Genomic DNA, 20276 nt, shown 5'->3' with positions numbered 1-20276 from the left:
CAAAAGACACCGGAACCCTTGAGGAGTTTGAAGGGAGTAGTGGAATTCATTCGCTCACTCAACTGCTGACATTTTGGGGCACCCATGCTCCAGACACGGTGCCAGGCACTGGAGCTGGTGAGATGTATGTTTCAGAAAGCTCATCCTGGCTTCATTATAGATGTTTGAATGGGCAAAGCTAGTGGTCCCTGCTATCATCCAGGTAAAAAGTACTAAATTAAGGTAGTAGCAGAGAGGATGGAAAACAAAGATGGAATGTATTTTTAGTTTTACCATTAATAGGGCCCCTATGAAATCACTGATTCCATCATTTTTTTTTTTTTTTTTTTTTTTTTTTTTGCGGTACGCGGGCCTCTCACTGTTGTGGCCTCTCCCGTTGCGGAGCACAGGCTCCAGACGCACAGGCCTAGCGGCCATGGCTCACGGGCTTAGTTGCTCCGCGGCATGTGGGATCTTCCCGGACCAGGGCACGAACCCGTGTCTCCCGCATCGGCAGGCGGATTCTCAACCACTGCGCCACCAGGGAAGCCCGATTCCATCATTTTGTTCCCAGTTTTTAATCACTTGAACCAATGGTTACTTTGCCCTGAAAAAATTTTATATGGCACACCACACAAGCATTAAGAGCTGTCAGCAACAAAGAACGTGTGGTACAGATAATAATACACGAATTGAGCATGTATTATATTCAAGGCACTGCAGTGAAAATGGTCTAATTAGATCAACGTCATTTTGGTGGAGCATTTGTGGCCTGGTTAGAGGGAAAGCTGTAATCCCACAAGGCTTTTTGTGGGTGAAGCTGGAGATGACTTGAATGTTTATCAACACAGGAAGTAGAACACCACGGTGTGAAACACCAGGCGATGGATCTCTATGTAGTGATGGGAAATTATTCCACAATGCACTGTAAGTAGAACAGGAGCTGCAGAACGTATTACAAAACAGGATGACATGTGTGTAAAACACTGATTTGTCTGTATATGTAAACATCTCTATAAACACAGAGAGAAAAGTCAGAAAAGAAGACACATAAGGGAGTTGGGGGTGGAGGGACTTTCAGACTGAGACTTGTATTGCAGTGAGAGTATCACCATGCATTCCCTCTCTAGAGAAATCCGGTTCTATAGATTAGTACACCAAGTGCGTGGACAGTATTACACCACAGGCTCTAGTTTCTCCGTACTATCTTTACTGCTAATTCAAATCATATACTGAGCCTCATAATAATGGCTAAGACTATATACGTGTATGTATGCACACGTGATACCTTTTTTAGCTGGCATATTATTTTAAGTTTGTATTCTTCAATGACTGCTAGTTAAGAATATTTGTATTCTTAAATGACTGCTAGTTAAGAATATCAGAGGGTGTCTGAGATGAGAACGTCCTGGCTATCAAAAAGGGTTTCTCCTTGAGTTACAAGAAAACCAGCTCAGAAAAATACATAACATACTTAATTTATTCTCACATAAGTAATTAACTACAAGATAACCCTTAGAACGCAACACTATTCATTGCAAATGAGCAAATCAAATTACAACAATCTTTGATCTTTCAGCTCAAAACACACTAAAACAGCATACAAGTAGTACTTTCCCATGTTGCAATTCTACTTGAAGTGCACACGCTGATGCCACAGAGGTTATTTGGCAACGGCAGAGGCTGTCTGAGAGAATGCTCGAACTGTCTGCGCTCAGCCAAGGATTCTGTTTCTTGGTTTTAAAATTAAGATCGGGAAGCCTCCACCGAAGAGAGAAGAGAAGAAGCTAGGAGGTAATGGCTGTCGTAAAAAGCTAGTTATTTTCGGAGATTTCTGGAGACTTGGCAGTAAAGCTTAGGTTAATATCAGAGATGTACATGACCTGGGGAATCTGCACGTGATACCAGCTAAGCCTCAGAAAGGCAGCATGGCCACAAAAGTGCCAAGCAGGGAGAAGGCTCTGCTGGATAAGCAGCTGGAGTGAGAATGTAAACAACTGGATCACAGGCCCAGACCCTCTACAATCCACGTGACACTGGCCGTGTGGCTGACAGGGTCTCGGTGCTCCAGCCGGGTGTCAGGCCTGAGCCTCTGAGGTGGGAGAGCCGAGTTCAGGACATTGGTCCACCAGAGATCTCCCAGCTCCATGCAATATCAAATGGTGAAAGCTCTCCCAGAGATCTCCATCTCAACACCAAGACCCAGCTCCACTCAACGACCAGCAAGCTCCAGTGCTGGACACCTTATGCCAAACTACTAGCAAGACAGGAACACAACCCCGCCCATTAGCAGAGAGGCTGCCTAAAATCATACTAAGTTCACAGACACCTCAAAACACACCACCGGACGCAGTCCTGCCCACCAGAAAGATAAGATCCAGCCTCATCCACCAGAACACAGGCACCAGTCCCCTCCACCAGGAAGCCTACAAAACCCACTGAACCAACCTTAGCCACTGGGGACAGACACCAAAAACAATGGGAACTATGAACCTGCAGCCTGTGAAAAGGAGACCCCAAATACAGTAAGTTAAGCAACATGAGAAGACAGAGAAACACACAGCAGATGAAGGAGCAAGGTAAAAACCCACCAGACCAAACAAATGAAGAGGAAATACACAGTCTACCTGAAAAAGAATTCAGAGTAATGATAGTAAAGATGGTCCAAAATCTTGGAAATAGAACGGAGAAAATACAAGAAACATTTAACAAAAACCTAGAAGAACTAAGGAGCAAACAAACTATGATGAACAACAGAACAAATGAAATTTAAAATTCTCTAGAAGGAATCAATAGCAGAATAACTGAGGCAGAAGAACAGATAAGTGACCTGGAAGATAAAATAATGGAAATAACTATTGTAGAGCAGAATAAAGAAAAAAGAAGGAAAAGAACTGAGGACAGTTTCAGAGACCTCTGGGACAACATTAAATGCACCAACATTCGAATTATAGGGGTCCCAGAAGAAGAAGAGAAAAAGAAAGGGACTAAGAAAATACTTGAAGAGACTGTAGTTTAAAACTTCCCAAATGTGGGAAAGGAAATAGTTAATCAAGTCCAGGAAGCACAGAGTCCCATACAGGATAAATCCAAGGAGAAACACGCCAAAACACATTAATCAACCTATCAGAAATTAAATACAAAGAAAAAATATGAAAAGCAGCAAGGGAAAAACAGCAAATAATACACAAGGGAATCCCCATAAGGTTAACAGATGATCTTTCAGCAGAAACTCTACAAGGCAGAAGGGAGAGGCAGGACATATTTAAAGTGATGAAAGGGAAAAACCTACAACCAAGATTACTCTACACAGCAAAGATCTCATTCAGATTCGATGGAGAAATTAAAACCTTTACAGAAAAGCAAAGGTAACAGAATCCAGCACCACCAAACCAGCTTTACAACAAATGCTAAAGGAACTTTTCTAGGCAGGAAACACAAGAGAAGGAAAAGACCTACAATAACAAACCTCAAACAATTAAGAAAATGGTATAGGAACATACATATCGATAATAACCTTGAATGTAAATGGATTAAATGCTCTAACGAAAAGACACAGACTAGCTGAATGGATACAAAAACAAGACCCGTATATATGCTGTCTACAAGAGACCCACATAAGACCTAGGGACATGTACAGACTGAAAGTGAGGGGATGGAAAAAGATATTCCATGCAAATGGAAATCAAAAGAAAGCTGGAGTAGCAATTCTCATATCAGACAAAATAGACTTTAAAACAAAGACTATTACAAGAGAGAAAGAAGGACACTACATAATGATCAAGGGATCAATCCAAGAAGAAGATATAACAATTGTAAGTATTTATGCACCCAATATAGGAGCACCTCAATACAGAAGGCAAATGCTAACAGCCATAAAAGGGGAGATGGACAGTAACACAATCATAGTACAGGACTTTACCATCCCACTTTCACCAATGGACAGATCATTCAAACAGAAAATAAATAAGGAAACACAAGCTTTCAATGATACATTAAACTAGATGGACTTAATTGATATTTATAAGACACTCCATCCAAAAACAACAGAATACACCTTCTTCTCAAGTGCTCCTGGAACATTCTCCAGGATAGATCATATCTTGGGTCACAAATCAAGCCTTGGTAAATCTAAGAAAACTGAAATCGTATCAAGTATCTTTTCCAACCACAATGCTATGAGACTAGATAACAATTACAGAAAAATATCTGTAAAAAAATACAAACACATGGAGGCTAAACAATACACTACTTGATAATCAAGAGATCACTGAAGAAATCAAAGAATAAAAAAATACCCAGAAACAAATGACAATGAAAACACAATGACCTATGGGATGCAGCAAAAGCAGTTCTAAGAGGGAAGTTTATAGCAATACAATCCTACCTTAAGAAACAGGAAACATTTCAAATAAACAACCTAAAAACAACCTAATTGCACCTAAAGCAATTAGAGAGAGAAGAACAAAAAAACCCCCAAATTTAGCAGAAGGAAAGAAATCATAAAGAACAGATCAGAAATCAATGAAAAAGAAATGAAGGAAACGATAACAAAGATCAATAAAACTAAAAGCTGGTTCTTTGAGAAAATAAACAAAATTGATAAACCATTAGCCAGACTCATCAAGAAAAAAGGGAGAAGACTCAAATCAACAGAATTAGAACTGAAAAAGGAGACGTAACAACTGACACTGCAGAAATACAAAGGATCATGAGAGATTACTACAAGCAACTCTATGCCAATAAAATGGACAACCTGGAAGAAATGGACAAATTCTTAGAAAAGCACAACCTTCTGAGACTGAACCAGGAAGAAATAGAAAATATAAACAGACCAATCACAAGCAATGAAATTGAAACTGTGATTAAAAATTGTCCAGCAAACAAATGCCCAGGGCCAGATGGCTTCACTGGCAATTCTATCAAACATTTAGAGAAGAGCTAACACCCAACCTTCTCAAACTCTTCCAAAAGATAGCAGAGGGAGGAACACTCCCAAACTCATTCTATGAGGCCACCATCAGCCTGATACCAAAAGCAGACAAAGATGTCACAAAGAAAGAAAACTACAGGCCAGTATCACTGATGAATATAGATGCAAAAATCCTCAACAAAATACTAGCAAACAGAATCCAACAGCACATTAAAAGGATCATACACCATGATCAAGTGGGGTTAATCCGAGGAATGCAAGCATTCTTCAATATATGCAAATCAATCAATGTGACACACCATATTAACAAATTGAAGGATAAAAGCCATATGATCAGGGCTTCCCTTGTGGCGCAGTGATTGAGAATCCACCTGCCGATGCAGGGGACGCGGGTTCGTGCCCCGGTCCGGGAAGATCCCACGTGCCATGGAGCGGCTGGGCCTGTGAGCCATGGCTGCTGCGCCTGCGCGTCCGGAGCCTGTGCTCCGCAACGGGAGAGGCCACAACAGTGGGAGGCCCGCGTACCGCAAAACAAACAACCAACCGACCCAATCTAAAAATGGGCAGAAGACCTAAATAGACATTTCTCCAAAGAAGATATACAGATTGACAACAAACACATGAAAGGATGCTCAACATCACTAATCATTAGAGAAATGCAAATCAAAACTACAATGAGATTTCATCTCACACCGGTTAGAACGGCCATCATCAAAAAATCTACAAACAATAAATGCTGGATGGGGTGTGGAGGAAAGGGTACCTTCTTGCACTGTTGGTGGGAATGTAAATTGATACAGCCACTATGGAGAACAGTATGGAGGTTCCTTAAAAAACTAAAAAATAGAGCTACCATACAACCCAGCAATACCACTACTGGGCATATACCTTGAGAAAACCATAATTCAAAAAGAGTCATGTGCCAAAATGTTCACTGCAGCTCTATTTACAATAGCCAGGACATGGAATCAACCTAAGTGTCCACCAACAGATGACTAGATAAAGAAGATGTGGCACATATATACAATGGACTATTACTCAGCCATAAAAAGAAATGAAACTGAGATATTTGTAGTGAGGTGGATGGACCTAGAGTCTGACATACATCGTGGAGTAAGTTTGAAAGAGAAAAACAGGGCTTCGCTGGTGGCGCAGTGGTTGAGAATCCACCTGCCGATGCAGGGGTCACGGGTTCGTGCCCCGGTCCGGGAAGATCCCACATGCCACGGAGCAACTAAGCCCGTGAGCCATGGCCGCTAGGCCTGTGCGTCCGGAGCCTGTGCTCCGCAACGGGAGAGGCCACAACAGTGAGAGGCCCGCATACCGCAAAAAAAAAAAAAAAAAGAAAAAAGAAAGAGAAAAACAAATACCATATGCTAATGTATATATATGGAGTCTAAAAAAAAAAAAGTTTATGAAGAACTTAGGGGCAGGAGACGAATAAAGACAGACGTAGAGAATGGACTTGAGGACACGGGGAGGGGGAAGGGTAAGGTGGGACAAAGTGAGAGAGTGGCATGGACATATACACACTAGCAAACGTAAGATAGCTAGCTAGTGGGAAGCAGCCGCACAGCACAGGGAGATCAGCTCCGTGCTTTGTGACCCCCTAGAGGGGTGGGATAGGGAGGGTGGGAGGGAGACGCAAGAGGGAGGAGATATGGGGATATATGTATATGTATAGCTGATTCACTTTGTTATAAAGCAGAAACTAACACACCATTGTAAAGCAATTATACTCCAAAAAAGATGCTAAAAAAACCCACCAAAATTGAAACACCCCCCAAAAATATAAACTAACAAATAAATAAATAATAAATAAAATTAAGATCTCCCAGAAATACTAAGGAGAAAATTGGGCGTGGATCAGTGAAGACATGTTATTTATTTGTTTATTCATTCATTCATTCATTTTTCATCTTGTAAAGAATATTTAAAAGGCTGTTTAGAAAAGATCATTTAATCCCTGTTGCTTGGCCACAACTGAAATATTAATGTAAGGAATTCGCCCAGCACTTTCAGAATTGAAAATGTTCCAAACAGCACTTTTCAGACAGACTGAAATTGTGCTCATCGCAGCCTCAGCCCACTTGAAGTTTTTGTTTAAACAAAGGAAAAAGGCAAGATAGTAGGTGTAAATGACTAAGAAGGGCCCCCAAGTTAGCTCTGGAAAACTCAAGGGTTGGGGCTTCATGGAGAATGTCTTGATAAGAAGTCTAGACTATCTGTAATGTGCTGATTGTGAGGAAAACCAGATTATTGAGAAATCTTCTGAAGCCAGCACCTCCGGGAGATGAAAATGCCCGTGAAAGTTGGGCTGCCATGTGGGACAGGGACGCCAGTGCTCCTCACTTCAGTCCACAGCACTAATTATCCATGACCCCCAGTGACATTCAGGAGTGACTCCTATCACAGACGCAAAATATGCCACGGGGGGTGGCGGCAAACGTCCTGAAGCGCCTAAAGGGAATTGTAAAAATGTGGACAGGAAGAAGACGGAAACCACAGAGTCCAGTACGTGTAACATCGCAAAGTTCTTACTCGGAGTGGATTGAGGTGAACACGGCAGCACAAGACGAGCAGGCAAGGCAAGCGGGCTGCCCTCTGTGCGGATTAGAAAAATGCATCTCTTTTTCTAGGTGTTCCTGTGTTTCAGCCCTATTGACCACTTTGGCTGGGCAGCCTTGCGCAGTGCACAACCTGTGCAACTTGGGAAAATTACTGGGTAGGAGTTTAGTCAGGGAGTGAGTGATGTGAACCTCTAAGTCTGACCTGCATATTCAACTGGAAGGAATAGACAATTTGGTCAAGAAATGGTTGTTAATCACAGTTCCATGAGCAAACCACTTGTTCAATGATCTGAGTTGAGGATTTTAAGGGGCCACATCAGAAAAAGTGGATATATGCCTCGGTTATTATTCCTGCCAAGAGCTGAGAAATCAGACACAAAATAACCCACAGTAGAAGGAGATATTAGCACCACACACAATGACCATTGCTTTCCTATTTTCCCATAGAGTGACTGCCTGCTTCCTCTTTTGGAAGCACGTCTGGAAATCTCTTAGTCATGACGGCCACGCCTTTACAGCAAAGCTATTCTTCAAAAGGAGGAACCAGGTGGCTGGTGGTTCCCCCCCGGGACCAAACATGAAGTGCCTTTTCCACTTGGCCCTCGGCCCGCCCCATCCGCCCTCCTAGTCCCGCCCCCACAGCACATTTATTTCACTCACAACTGAATCAGCATCTTGCAAAACAGGCTGACAACTCAATGAGTTCATTGAGAGATTTTTTAATTACCTTCCTGGCTGCCTCCCACTCAATCCCACATCCTCCCCGCTGAAGCGCCAGCATCCAAATATCCCAGAAGCAATACATGAAAGCTCAGGAAACCTGCAGATTCCATGAGACGTCCCGCCAGAAACCCTTTCATTCGAGTGAAGACAAAACCAGATGGGTTGCCTAGGAATGTCCCCTTGCCCACCAAGAAAGGAGCTCCCGACTGCCGCCAGGCTCTGGCCACCTGGGGGAGGAGGGTGTGAGTGACAACAGGAGGGACACGCAGAGGAGGGCCTTCCCCTGTCCGTCTGTCGGCTGGGGAGAGGGAGGAGGGCGTGCAGTGTGGAGAAGGCATCCCGGGGCTCCTGGCTTTTGATCCAGAGAACCGGGACCTGGAAGGTGTCCCCTGTTTCAAAGAGGCTGTGTGTGTCACAGGTCTCGATACATCAGGCGAGTATCTTTTCACTTATCCCTGAACAGAATGCTTCCTTGCAATGACCTAATTACCTACAGGCTGTCCTCTTCAAGGAAGAAGCAGCCTTGCTCACCTCGATGATGTAGAGGACCACGTTCTTGTAGAAGCAGTACAGGATGCACTTGGTCACCCGGGTGTAACTCCAGGCGCCATGAACCAGGAGGAGCTTCTCCAAGTAGGAAAACTGAAAAAGGAAAGAAAAAGGGTCCAGGAAGAGCCGATCACTTGGGAGGGAGAATCACAGCACGTCCTCTGGAGGAGAAGACCCACCGGGCGTGGAGGAAACCAGATTCTGCAGGTGACCCAAGAACACCACTCCCTCTAAAGGCAGAGCTTTCAGGCCAGGGGAGAATGACTAAAATCTCCTCTTAAATCTACAGATTTCTTATTTTCCCCAAACACACAGCTGGACTTCGAATGGCTATTCTCCTGAAAGATCCATGTATGCAACTTCTTTTTTAGGATCTGAATTATTAAAAGAAGGTGACCAATCGGAACCGGAAGAAAAGAGAAGAATCAGATGCTTCTGTTGAATCACAGGTCTTATGGGGACAACGGGAACAAGGGAAAGGGACACTCGTGCACCAGCACCCTTGTAAAAAGAAGGGATGCACGTACACGCGCTAGCTGTTTCCGCTGCCGGCCTGCAGGTTAAAGACGGTGAGGCTCACAGACGCAGACACACACTCTGCCCTCCACTTCTACACCCACGTCCTTCCCCCTTTCGTGGCCTCCAACAAGTACACAGCCCCTCTTGCTGGAGTGCGATGCAGTCATCCGTCCAAACAAAACACCCAACAGGCAGCTGCTTAGCCCTCCCAGTCTGAAATAGTCAGCAATATTCCAGTCAAGCACCTAAATCCTCCTTGTGCCAGGGGGCCACCACTCCAGTCGCATCTCCTCAGCCTCCCCTCCCCTCAGCCTGGCTTTGCTCTTTGCGTCCTCTTTCACAAAGGTCCCCAAAAGTGTGAACAAGGAGCCGGAGGGAGGGAAATGGGTTGTTTTTCTGGGTTGCAGCCTGGGCGTACTCTGGCGTGTATGCACCCTCTGTGGGTGCAGCCCTGCTTAAATTCACAGTAGGTTCAACTGGCCTCGCCTGGTGCTGAGTCCCTCCTTGGTTGCCTTGAACTAAAACCATAACTCCTGTTCTGAGTTGTAGGGAAGTCCCACAAACTCAACCTCTGTTTACTTTCCCAGGAGAGATAACCAGGTCGGAGTGAGAACATCCACAGATACTAGAAATCCTGTTGCTGTCGTAAACTTCGCATTCGTTCCAGATGACTTTTGAGATTATCTTGAACTATCTGTAGAAAACAAAGGCTGCCGGAAAATATAGTATCCTTTTAAGAATACTTTTTCAAGAGGAAGGCATGCAATAGTGTGCATTAGCACTAAGAACAGGGGCTCAATCCCACGCGCATCGCATCTCGGCGGGTTCCTGCAGATGGGGAAGGCAGATGTCTCATCTATGCGCCGCTCGAAAAGCTGAGCGAGACCCCAAAATGGGAGGGGTAGGTACATATGGAAAAACAAAACTCTCCATAAAGGCTCATCAAGGATTGCAGAGGGGAACGGGGAATCATAAAACAACTAGCGAAACAAATAAAAAGGAAGTTTGCATTTGACCTGGACCCCCTGGAGCCCAGCCTTCAATGGGTACAGAGAACATCTGCTGGAATCGTCCAGAAGGCGCTGGCCTGGCGCTACAGTGACTTCTTTTCAGGAAAAAAAACAAACAGTTCCTCGGTCGAAATGCTATTTTCATGAGGTCTCTCAAAAAACATTAAGAAGGCAGGGGGCACAAATGACTCTCAGCCGAGGGCTGGAGACTCAAAAGTACACGGGCGGCCCACGCACAGCAAAGCAGCAAGACGGGGGGCCGGCCGCCAGCCCCAGGGCCGCTCCTGCGGACAGAAGCACGGGCCGGTGGGGAAGAAACAGAACCGGAGCTTTGCCGGGCTTCATCGCTTTCCCAAGGACAAGTCTTTGAGCTAAACTTCTTCCCTCCTGGAATGACCCTCCAGGGCATGTTCTCGAAAACCCAATCAAAACTGTATTCGTCCACATGAAAGTAAACAGATGAAGGGCAGGGCGTTAACTTCAACCAAAGACGTTGATTGTCTTATTAACTGCAGCTAAAGGGATTCAGCAAATTGTGGCACTTCCTACCTAGTGATTAAGGCAGAGGTAGAGAGGGCGTAGGCAGGGCAAGGAGAACGCAGGCCCCAAATAACGGGATCTCCGCCTAAGCGTGAACGGGCCGGCGGGCAGGAGCGAAGGCGGCCACATGCAGCCGCCCGTCAGCCCCTCTCCTCTGGCCCCCCTGACTTATGCTGGACGGGCCAGAAAACCCCCAACTAGCGTTACAAAGTCCCGCTCCCCTCTCGGCCCTCCCTTGATTTTGATTGGCTTTTAATTTTGATGGGCCTTTAAAAATCTGAAAAGACCGACTGCTCCAGATCCCACATCCTATTAGTACACCGTTTCAATAAAGCAAGTCATGGACTCTCCCCCTTCCCTAGACATTTGAAAGAAAAAGACAGACAAATATTTGCCTGGAGCTCCTAGGAAATCTCTAAAGATCCCTGCCAGCCAGATGATGCTATAACTCAAGTATTTAATAATGCTGGGGTGTATAACAGCTACAGTTGCTGACAGACTGCAGGAAGCCCGAGTCCCACAGGCCTTGGAGTCGTTGACTCGCGAAAGTAACCGGGCAGGTGTGCGGGGCTGGCCCCCCAAGGTCACGTGCACGTCTGCCGTTCTCTGACCCTGGGGCCTGAGACCCATGGCGGGTCACCGATTGGGAAGGAGCCCTAGTTTTCCCCACCTGTAAAATCGGAATTCATTCTTCCTACTGACTTCAGCAATCATCTCGAGGATTTATGTGAAATCAACAAGGGAACAAGGCTGATTTCATGCACTCGTTGGAGCCATGAGCATTCCTGTAGTTCCTCCCTGTGGTTGTACAAAACCACCAGCTGGGAGGGAATTGGAGATGGGATCTAAGGCACAGCCCCCCTCCGGGAGGTGGAGCCCCCAAAGCCACAGAGGACCAGCCTGCAGCAAGCTACGGTGCAGCCCCATATTTCAGCTTGAAGGAGGAAAAAGCCATTATTACTGTGTTCACGTGATTAGGTTAACACATTCTTCAAAAGACTGAACGGTGGAGAAATACGAGGCAACTCTAGCCAACGAGCAGGCATTTAATCCCAGCACACTGTGACCCAGAGACAGGAGGAAACAGTCTGTGCTCTCCACGATGTCTAGATTTTCCTGACGCTCAAGCAGCATCAGCCGTCTAGATGTGCACCCCAGGGATCAGGAGGTTGGCTATTTTCCTTCACTTCTGGGCTGTCATTGTGGAGTGGACATTTCTTTCAGCCTCAGCCTGCCGGCACAGGAATGACCGAGGATGTCAGGAGCCTCTGCTGAAATGTACGGTCCAGAGAGGAACGGGCTGGACGTGGCCAAACTGCCAGAGGCTGCTGACCGCAGGGGACCTGCCGCCCAGACCCAGGGTTCACGCTCCCGGAAGTTCACCTGACGGCAGTGGTCCTGGACAGCCCTGGACACAGCCCCGGAGGGCGGCGGCTGTGAATCCCTGATTCCCCTGACCTTAAACAGCCGATGAGAGAGGGTTCCAGCACCTTCTGGAAGAGGGGAGATCAGGATGGGAATTGCAGAGAACGGATGCTACGAGCACAGCCATCCTTGGGCACGGGATGGCATTAGAAGAGTACACGCAGCAGATGCTGAGCTGAGGGGAAGAGATGATTATTATAAAACCACTGAGACCCAGCTGTCAGGACGACAGAAAGCCCAGCCCGCCCCGCAGCTGGAAAGGAAACCCAAACCGCAGGACAGGGCCTCGTAACTGAGCAAGATCGAGGCAACAGCGAAACCCAGATATACTGGTGGTTTCTCCTCCACGCGGCTTCCAAAGGGCTGGCTGGACTGCAGGTCAAGCACCAGCCAGGCCTTCCTTCGTGCCCCGCGGGCCGTCGACAAGATGGGACGGCGGTCGGCCACGCCACTGACCTGTGCGATGGCGTAATCCGAGTTGTTGGTGGCCTGCATGCCCTCGTTGCCGCTGATGCCCACACCCACGTGGGCCGTCTGAATCATCCCGACGTCGTTGGCACCGTCCCCGATGGCCAGGGTGATGGCCTTCACCCGCTTCTTCACCACATCCACTATCTCCGACTTCTGCAGAGGGGACACTCTGGAGGAGAAGAGAGAGGAGTTGTGACTCTGTGTGTCTTTCCGGAGGAAACAGCTGCCATCTACATTTCACTGCATTAAAAGGGCAGTTATTGGACAATTTCCAAATTCAGTACGGACATTGTAGGCTCACATGCAAAGAAGCTTTCAGAAAACAGTAGCTTGTGGCTTTCAAGTATTTGCCAACTTCACAGATGAAATACACAACTCAGACTAACTTAAAGCCCAGCCCAGTTGGTAATCGACGCTGCTCAGCGGGAGACCTTTGTGCAAATGCCTCCCAGGCACGTGTGCCCTCCCGAATGACCAAGGCAGCTAAGCCGCTTACAGAGGTCTTAGGATATGTCTTCCCGATAACTCAGGAAACTAGCACAGACCCCAGTTTGGCTTTGCCATCCGTCATACGTAACCCAGGGCTGGCAAGGGAATTTTCTATAAAACCTGCTTTCAGAGAAGGGAACGAAAACTGGCAGGGCTTCAGAGGTGCAGAAAGAGGACTGGTGTGAAAGGAAAGACAGACTCCTCCATGCCCAGCCCAGTGACAGAGGCAGCGTTTGAAGGGCAGTCAAGGCAGAGGGTGGAAGAAGAGGAGCCCCAGGGCAGCAGGGCTATAAAAACTGAACTGCGCTCGAGCATGGCCCCAAAGGAGAAGGTAAAGTAGCCAGGACCTAAGAGGGGTTGTTTCCACAGCGAATCGACGAAGGTGGGCTATTTTCCATAAGCCCCCCTGGGAAGAAGAGCCAATATAAATCGACGGGGTCCGAAGCACAGCAACGTTAATTATGAGGAAGTGTTTGTTCAGACTATAAGACCAGATAATAAAACAACACGATAAAACCACTAGTAGTACATCAGGACTGACCTATTCTACATTTTAAATTGGTAAGCTGACGGTTGATCTGTGACAGTTACAGGTAAATCCCTAAATCTCTCTCTCTCTCTCACACACACACACACACACACACACACACACACACACACACACACAGCAAAAGACCATTCCGAGCTTCCCGGAGACAGACCTCTGCACCTACGTGTGGACGGCACTTAACAAGCTAGAAGCGACCCTCAAAGACTCTCTCAGTAGCATCTTTCATATGGCCTCCAACCCACAGAAATACCTGTTTCCAACAGAAAACATCAATTTTACCAACCCTGGAAGGGAATGCGTGTGGTGAGACAGCAAGCTGAACTCACCGACAGATATTCGGGAAGCCTTTGCTCGTTACAAAGAAATGAGAAAGAGCAAGTTGGAAAAACAGAATCTAAGCGTCAGAAGGGCTGTAGGAGCCCTGTCGTGTGACCTACTCTCTCTTGTATCATTTTCACAGGCATCTTCAAGGATGGGTTGGAATTTACTGCCTCCTTGGGGAAGTTGCAACCACTGAAAATCATTATTGCTTTTTTTTTTTTTTTGCGGTACGCGGGCCTCTCACTGCTGTGGCCTCTCCCGTTGCGGAGCACAGGCTCCGGACGCGCAGGCGCAGCGGCCACGGCTCACGGGCCCAGCCGCTCCGCGGCACGTGGGATCTTCCCGGACCGGGACACGAACCTGCGTCCCCCCTGCATCGGCAGGCGGACTCTCAACCACTGCGCCACCAGGCAAGCCCTAAGATTGCTTTTTTGTTGTTGATGAGCATAGTTAAAAGTCCTAATCGTGTCCTTCAGGTTAGAGCAGAACAAACGTACTCTTCTTCCAGACACAAACGAGGCTGAAGTATGCTGACACCCATCACCTCTTTCCTCCTAAAGCCCGGTTTCTGTCGGCTCAGTCGGGTCCTCCATCCGTCACTTAACAGGCAAAGCTGCAGAACTTAAAAAGAGCTTCCATGGAGGGTCTTCTAGACAGCTGAGAACAGAACAGAGCAGACCACCATCTCTCTGGTAGCAGATGACAGACCTACTTTCATGTAGCCCGAAAGGAAATTGCTGGAAGCTTTCCTCGTTTATCCCTGAGCTTCTAGTAGACTACGTGAAAGCAGTTAAACAATTTCCACATACAGGGGTGTAAGCTCTGTCTGTTCCCTCCCAGTGCATGCAACTGCTACCTGGGTCCAAGGGCTGAGCTTTACATTCCTTTCTCATTCAAGTTCTTATTGGCAGACGCAGCCGGTAATTCTCATTTGCTACACGAATGGGATTTCTCGTCCCATTGTTGAACTCGATAGAATCAGAGATCAAATGTGGCACAGAGAAAACAGCGCAGCATTCAAATTTAAATGGCTGAGCATGACCTTTTCCTGGGCCCCCTACTAATGATTTAAACGGGGAAATAATTCTACGAGTCCTTGTCTTCCATCAATGCAATGGGGAAAATGATAACCCCCCGCCTCATGAAATGGCTGTGATGTATTTATGTGAAGCCATATGTTAACCGGCAGGTGTGAAACCAATGTTGTCTCCTATCTCACCCCAAAACCTCAATTATTGGAAAAAATAAACGGACACACCTGAGAAGTGCACGCCATCTGACCCCACGATTCCCAGACCGTGTGTGCGCGCCCCTGGGGTACCAAAGGGGTGATTACCGACATCCAAGGGAAGCACAGCATCTGTCAGGCGCTACAAAACGCCAGCTGGCAAAAGCTCACAGTTTCGGCATTAGCTCCCCCTACATCCCTCTTTAGGATCTATCTTTGCGAAGCTGAGTGTTCACGGCTGCCAGGATACAAAGCAAATGCCCCAGGAAAGGTCACTGTGGAACAGGAAGAGAGGGGGGGCGGCATCCACTCTTAGGTCGAGGTTCGAGAGGCCGAACGGTGCCCTACAGGTGCCCCCCACCTTACCACCGGAAACGGTTATGGTCGCTTAAGGATGAAAGGAATTAAGTACGATCTCTTCGCATTTATGTGCATTCTTGTTTCAAACATCTGCTCAGTGGTTAGGACAGAACCCTTCTTCAACTGGTTGACTTTACCTACCCAACAGTTAGAAACTGTTCCGTCTTCTTCTGGCCTAGGGGCTTTACAAAGCAACGGGGAAGACACTAGGGTGCTGTGAATGCAGGGGCTGCGGGGATCTCTGGGTCCATCATGTCTCCCCGTGATGACATCGATCCCTCTGCAAGAACAACTATTCGCTCCTTGAAGTACTGGGTTGGCCAAAAAGTGCATTCGGTTTTAAAATAGAAGCCATTTTTCACTTTCACCAACTTTACTGAACGTATCCATCAACCGAACGAACTTTTAGGCCAACCCAACAGAACGTCACCTAACGGTGCCATCATTTCGTCTCGACCTCTTCCTCTGCTTCCGCAAAGACATCACAAGGGAGCGTGAACAGACCCTTCAACAGCGCTGGGCCAGACTGGGGCTGCGGCTCCTTGAGATTCTATGTGCCGCCCAGGTGACCAAGCAAGGTGACCAGGTGTGGTCTGGAGAGAAGGGAGCCCAGGGGCAGACGCCCAGCCATGCGAATATGGTGTGTTTTGGGAGGCTGGAGGGCCGAGGTGGCGGACCAGGGAAGGTGCTGAGAAAATCCGAGGTTGCGGCTGTCGCTTTTCTTTCTGGGGTTTTGGCAGTAAGCCAACCAACGTGAGACAGTAGCAAGTCCAACGCGCTCACTGCGCTTGCCTCTCTGAGATCTGTATCTCAAGTAGGTCCAGTGAAGTCCTAATTCTGAGGGCTTAAAGTAGAATCTATGCAAGTCCCAAAGCTGCCTTTTCCCAAAAAGCAAAAAGTAAAGAGAAACCCTGACTGGGGTATATAAACCAAGTCATATCCCAGTGTTTTGGAGGCATGAAATTCTCATCCACGATTTATTACGCCCTCAGCTGTAATGCCTTGAGAAAACATAATTCTACCACACACGAGGGGTTCAAAACAGATGTCAAACAGCTAATTTTTACAGAACTGAATAGGCTTCACTACGCTGAAGCCATACGTAGTATTTTAGTAGACCAAGTTACCAGAAAGCACTAATAGCTCTCTTTAAATCTTCATTTGTGGCCCAGAATCACGAGCCGCACTGAAGTAAGTAATTCCAGCATATAATACATTCAACTCATATAATAAGAATCCCAGACCGTATCTGAGCCAAGCTATGTGCTGGGTCACTTGTATAACCTATTTTAGTGCATTATGAATAAAAAGATCAACTCAAAGATCTTCAATCAACGGGAGAGGTATTCTACCCCCCCTTTTTGGCTAACACAACAGATTTTAAAATACAAAACAAATTTTCCTGTTGATTTAAAAATATTCAGTATCCTGGAGTCCCTCATTTTATGAGATACATGTTCCTGAAATTTTAAAACTCACTTTAAAAAGTTATTTCAAATATAACCGTTAAGTAAAACCTTTGGTAACTACTTTTATAAGATTAGTGTCCATGCACTAATTTATTTGATCTACAAAAGCCCTGGCCTCAGAGTGAGTTTTTAAATTCGGATTTGCAATATCACCAGAGTTTCTAAATTTTGATATTTGCCAAATCAAGCTTAATCAAATCCCTTCCCTTCTCAGAGCTCAGCTGCCCCATTTGTCAAAAAGGGGCTGGATCTCCATGACTGATTTGTAAACTGAGCTCAGATGAACCAGGGGTGTTACAAGGCTCTCCACCCAGGGGCACCCAAGAGAAATTCGACCAGGGCCGCAACACTTACCAATCAACCAGACGCACTACACACGTCCACTAACTCGACTTCCAAACTGCTTTATTCCATGTGGACAGTCCTCATGACTGAAATGGACGTCTGAAGACCACTGCCCGAGATCACTGGGTCTCAATATTTAAGGGACCAGCGGAACCACCTAGAACTAGCTTGTGAAAGTACACATTCTGATTCGGGAGGGAAGTCTGGGGTGGCACCCAGGAACGTGCACTTTGACAAGTTCCTGGTGACCCGGATGCCGCTGTCCGTGGACCACACTGAAGCAGCCAGCGCCGTTCTGGACAGGAGAACGAGTTCTCTCTGGCTCAGCGCTTTAATTAGCTAAGTTTATATTTCCACAAGCACAAGAGTCATGTAAAATTTTCAGAGAATAACAAAAGTAATTAGCAGAAACAGTGAATTTCATCCTTTTTTTTCCAAGCTTGACGTATGTAGGTGGTTCTTTGCTTTTAAAGCCAAACGAGTAAGTACAAATTTGGGTTGGAATTCCCTTTAAAATAGCTTCCTGTCTGAGTTCCTCACATATGTGGGTGAGAGGGAAAAATACTAACCAAAATAAGGTATACAAGACTTCCTAGGTATTTTTTTTAATGATGCAGAAGCCAATATGTATGATTTCATTTGTGAAAGTTTCTATTTTTCCATTACCTTAAAGATACTATCCCATGAAAGAGATTTTCTTTGATTAAAAGACCAATGAATAGGGCTTCCCTGGTGGCGCAGGGGTTGAGGGTCCGCCTGCCGATGCAGGGGACGCGGGTTCGTGCCCCGGTCCGGGAAGATCCCACGTGCCGTGGAGCGGCTGGGCCCGTGAGCCGTGGCCGCTGAGCCTGCGCGTCCGGAGCCTGTGCTCCGCAGCGGGAGAGGCCACGACAGTGAGAGGCCCGCATACCACCAAAAAAAAAAACCAAAAACCACTGAATAAAGCATTACACCTAATTTCTTATAAGCAGTCAGTTATCCTGAATGTTTTAAAAATTGTAGCACCTTAAAATTTCATATAGTTAAAAAAAATTTAATATCATATAGTCTGTAACATACAAACACCTAACATATGAGTCTAAAATCCAAAAATAACTGAACAATCATATACCTGTTTAATAAATGTTTCCATGGCTGCCTTACTAACATCTCTCTGACCCCTGTGTTCTTTCTCTAGACATATCTGGTGCACTTATGTAGGGCCACTGGTCCAGGCTTCTTGGACAGTTACCCTCTTCTGGAAGGCCCTACATCTATGCTCTGACCCAAAATGTGTAAGGCTGTCACACTTAACCACATGTCCCTGTTTGTGGTGCATTTCACCATAGGCTGAAGCTCCAAAAGGCAGCTTGGGATGGGCCCCGGAGTCCAGCGGTAAAGGTGGGACTCAGGGGACACAGTAGCAGGAGGATGGGGGCGTGTCTAGTGGAACCCAATTGGAGCCTGTGGGCTGGCTTATTTGTGGGCCCAAAGAAGTGAAATTTAAACTCAATCGCTCAATGGTTCTAGAGGAGACTGAAGTGCTCCCTCATCATAAAAACTTGCAAGTAAAGAGGAGCTGTATTCTATTGGGTTGGGTTAACATCTTACGGAAAAACCTGAACGAACTTTTTGACCAACCCAATCCAAGAGTAAGCCATGAGAGATGCTGCCTCCGAGAGATGCAAAAGCTCAACAAGCAGTCCAGGTTTTTTTTTTGCAAAGAATACATTGCCTGACCAAGAGGCAGCCTCACAAATGGGGGCTAGTGCAGAACACACTCGAAAAAGCAGAATGAAAACTTGCAGAGAAAATTGCCGTCCACAAGCTGAAGGCTTTGAGAAAGTGGCACCCCACCCGAGGGGTCTTTCAGGGGTGAGGGTTTCTAGCTGTGGGGGCTTCAGCAGTGAAGGGTCCTGTCCTACCCCAGCATTTCCTCTGAAGATTAAGGTGCTATGGAGACCCTCCAATCATTTGGCGTTTCTCTCGATCCTTAAAAATTTCAAGACCACAACTGAAATCGAGTGAAATAATGTCATTTGCAGCAACCTGGATACACTTAGAGATGATCATGGTAAGTGAAGGAAATCAGACGAAGAAAGACAAATGTCATGATGATATCACTTATATGTGGAATCTTAAAAAAAAATGATACACATGAACTTATGTGCAAAACAGAAACAGACTCACACACTCAGGAAACAGACTTTTGGTTACCAAAGGGGGAAGGTAGGGGGGAGGGATAAATCAGGAGTTCGGTATGAACATATACACACTAATATAATCAACAAGGACATACTGTACGGCACAGGGACCTCTGCTCAATACTCTGTAATAACCTAAATGGAAAAAGAATCCGGAAAAGAATAGATACATGTATGTGAATCACTTTGCTGTACACCTGAAACTAACAGAACATTGTAAATCAACTCGACTCCAATATAAAAGTTAAAAAAAATTTTCAAAACCACATCTGATTGGTAATGTAAAAGGTGGGGTTTCCTAGAAAATGCCATAGGACTAAAGTTACTATTCCTTCTCTAACTTCATTGGCCGCCTCATAAAAGAGCAGAAAGGATGAGAGACCACATGGGGGGGGGGCACCAATGTTTTAAGGACTGATCCCCCAATTTTCTAACAGGTGTATTTATTTCTATGAACTCTATATTTTCAGTATAATTGGCCACATCCATCCTGTGGGATGTGTCTGTTCGTCTCTTAGATTTACCTTTCCTTCCTTCGCATCCTGCCCGGCCCTCACCCCGGCCTCACTGCTAATCCTCGACTCACACAGTAGGCTTTCAATCAATGGGAAC

The 20276-nt window shown here is 46.2% G+C and overlaps 1 protein-coding gene across 6 annotated transcripts in view; it reads right to left on the bottom strand.

Moving 5' to 3' along the window:
• The window catches only part of ATP8A2 (ATPase phospholipid transporting 8A2), a 516648-nt gene that overhangs the window by 190204 nt on the left and 306168 nt on the right, over positions 1 to 20276 (bottom strand). For all 6 annotated transcript variants that reach the window (XM_067016712.1, XM_067016711.1, XM_067016707.1 and 3 more), the window contains 2 exons: positions 12705 to 12888; positions 8737 to 8847 (listed from right to left, as the gene is read on the bottom strand). In XM_067016712.1, the coding sequence (XP_066872813.1) occupies positions 8737 to 8847; positions 12705 to 12888 (295 nt within the window). The remainder of the gene's footprint in view (positions 1 to 8736; positions 8848 to 12704; positions 12889 to 20276) is intronic.

This window comes from Kogia breviceps, chromosome 16 (assembly GCF_026419965.1).
Source record: "Kogia breviceps isolate mKogBre1 chromosome 16, mKogBre1 haplotype 1, whole genome shotgun sequence".
Classification (NCBI taxonomy): domain Eukaryota; kingdom Metazoa; phylum Chordata; class Mammalia; order Artiodactyla; family Physeteridae; genus Kogia; species Kogia breviceps.
Note: the sequence above shows the minus strand (reverse complement) of the source record. Positions and strands in the feature narration are given on the sequence as shown.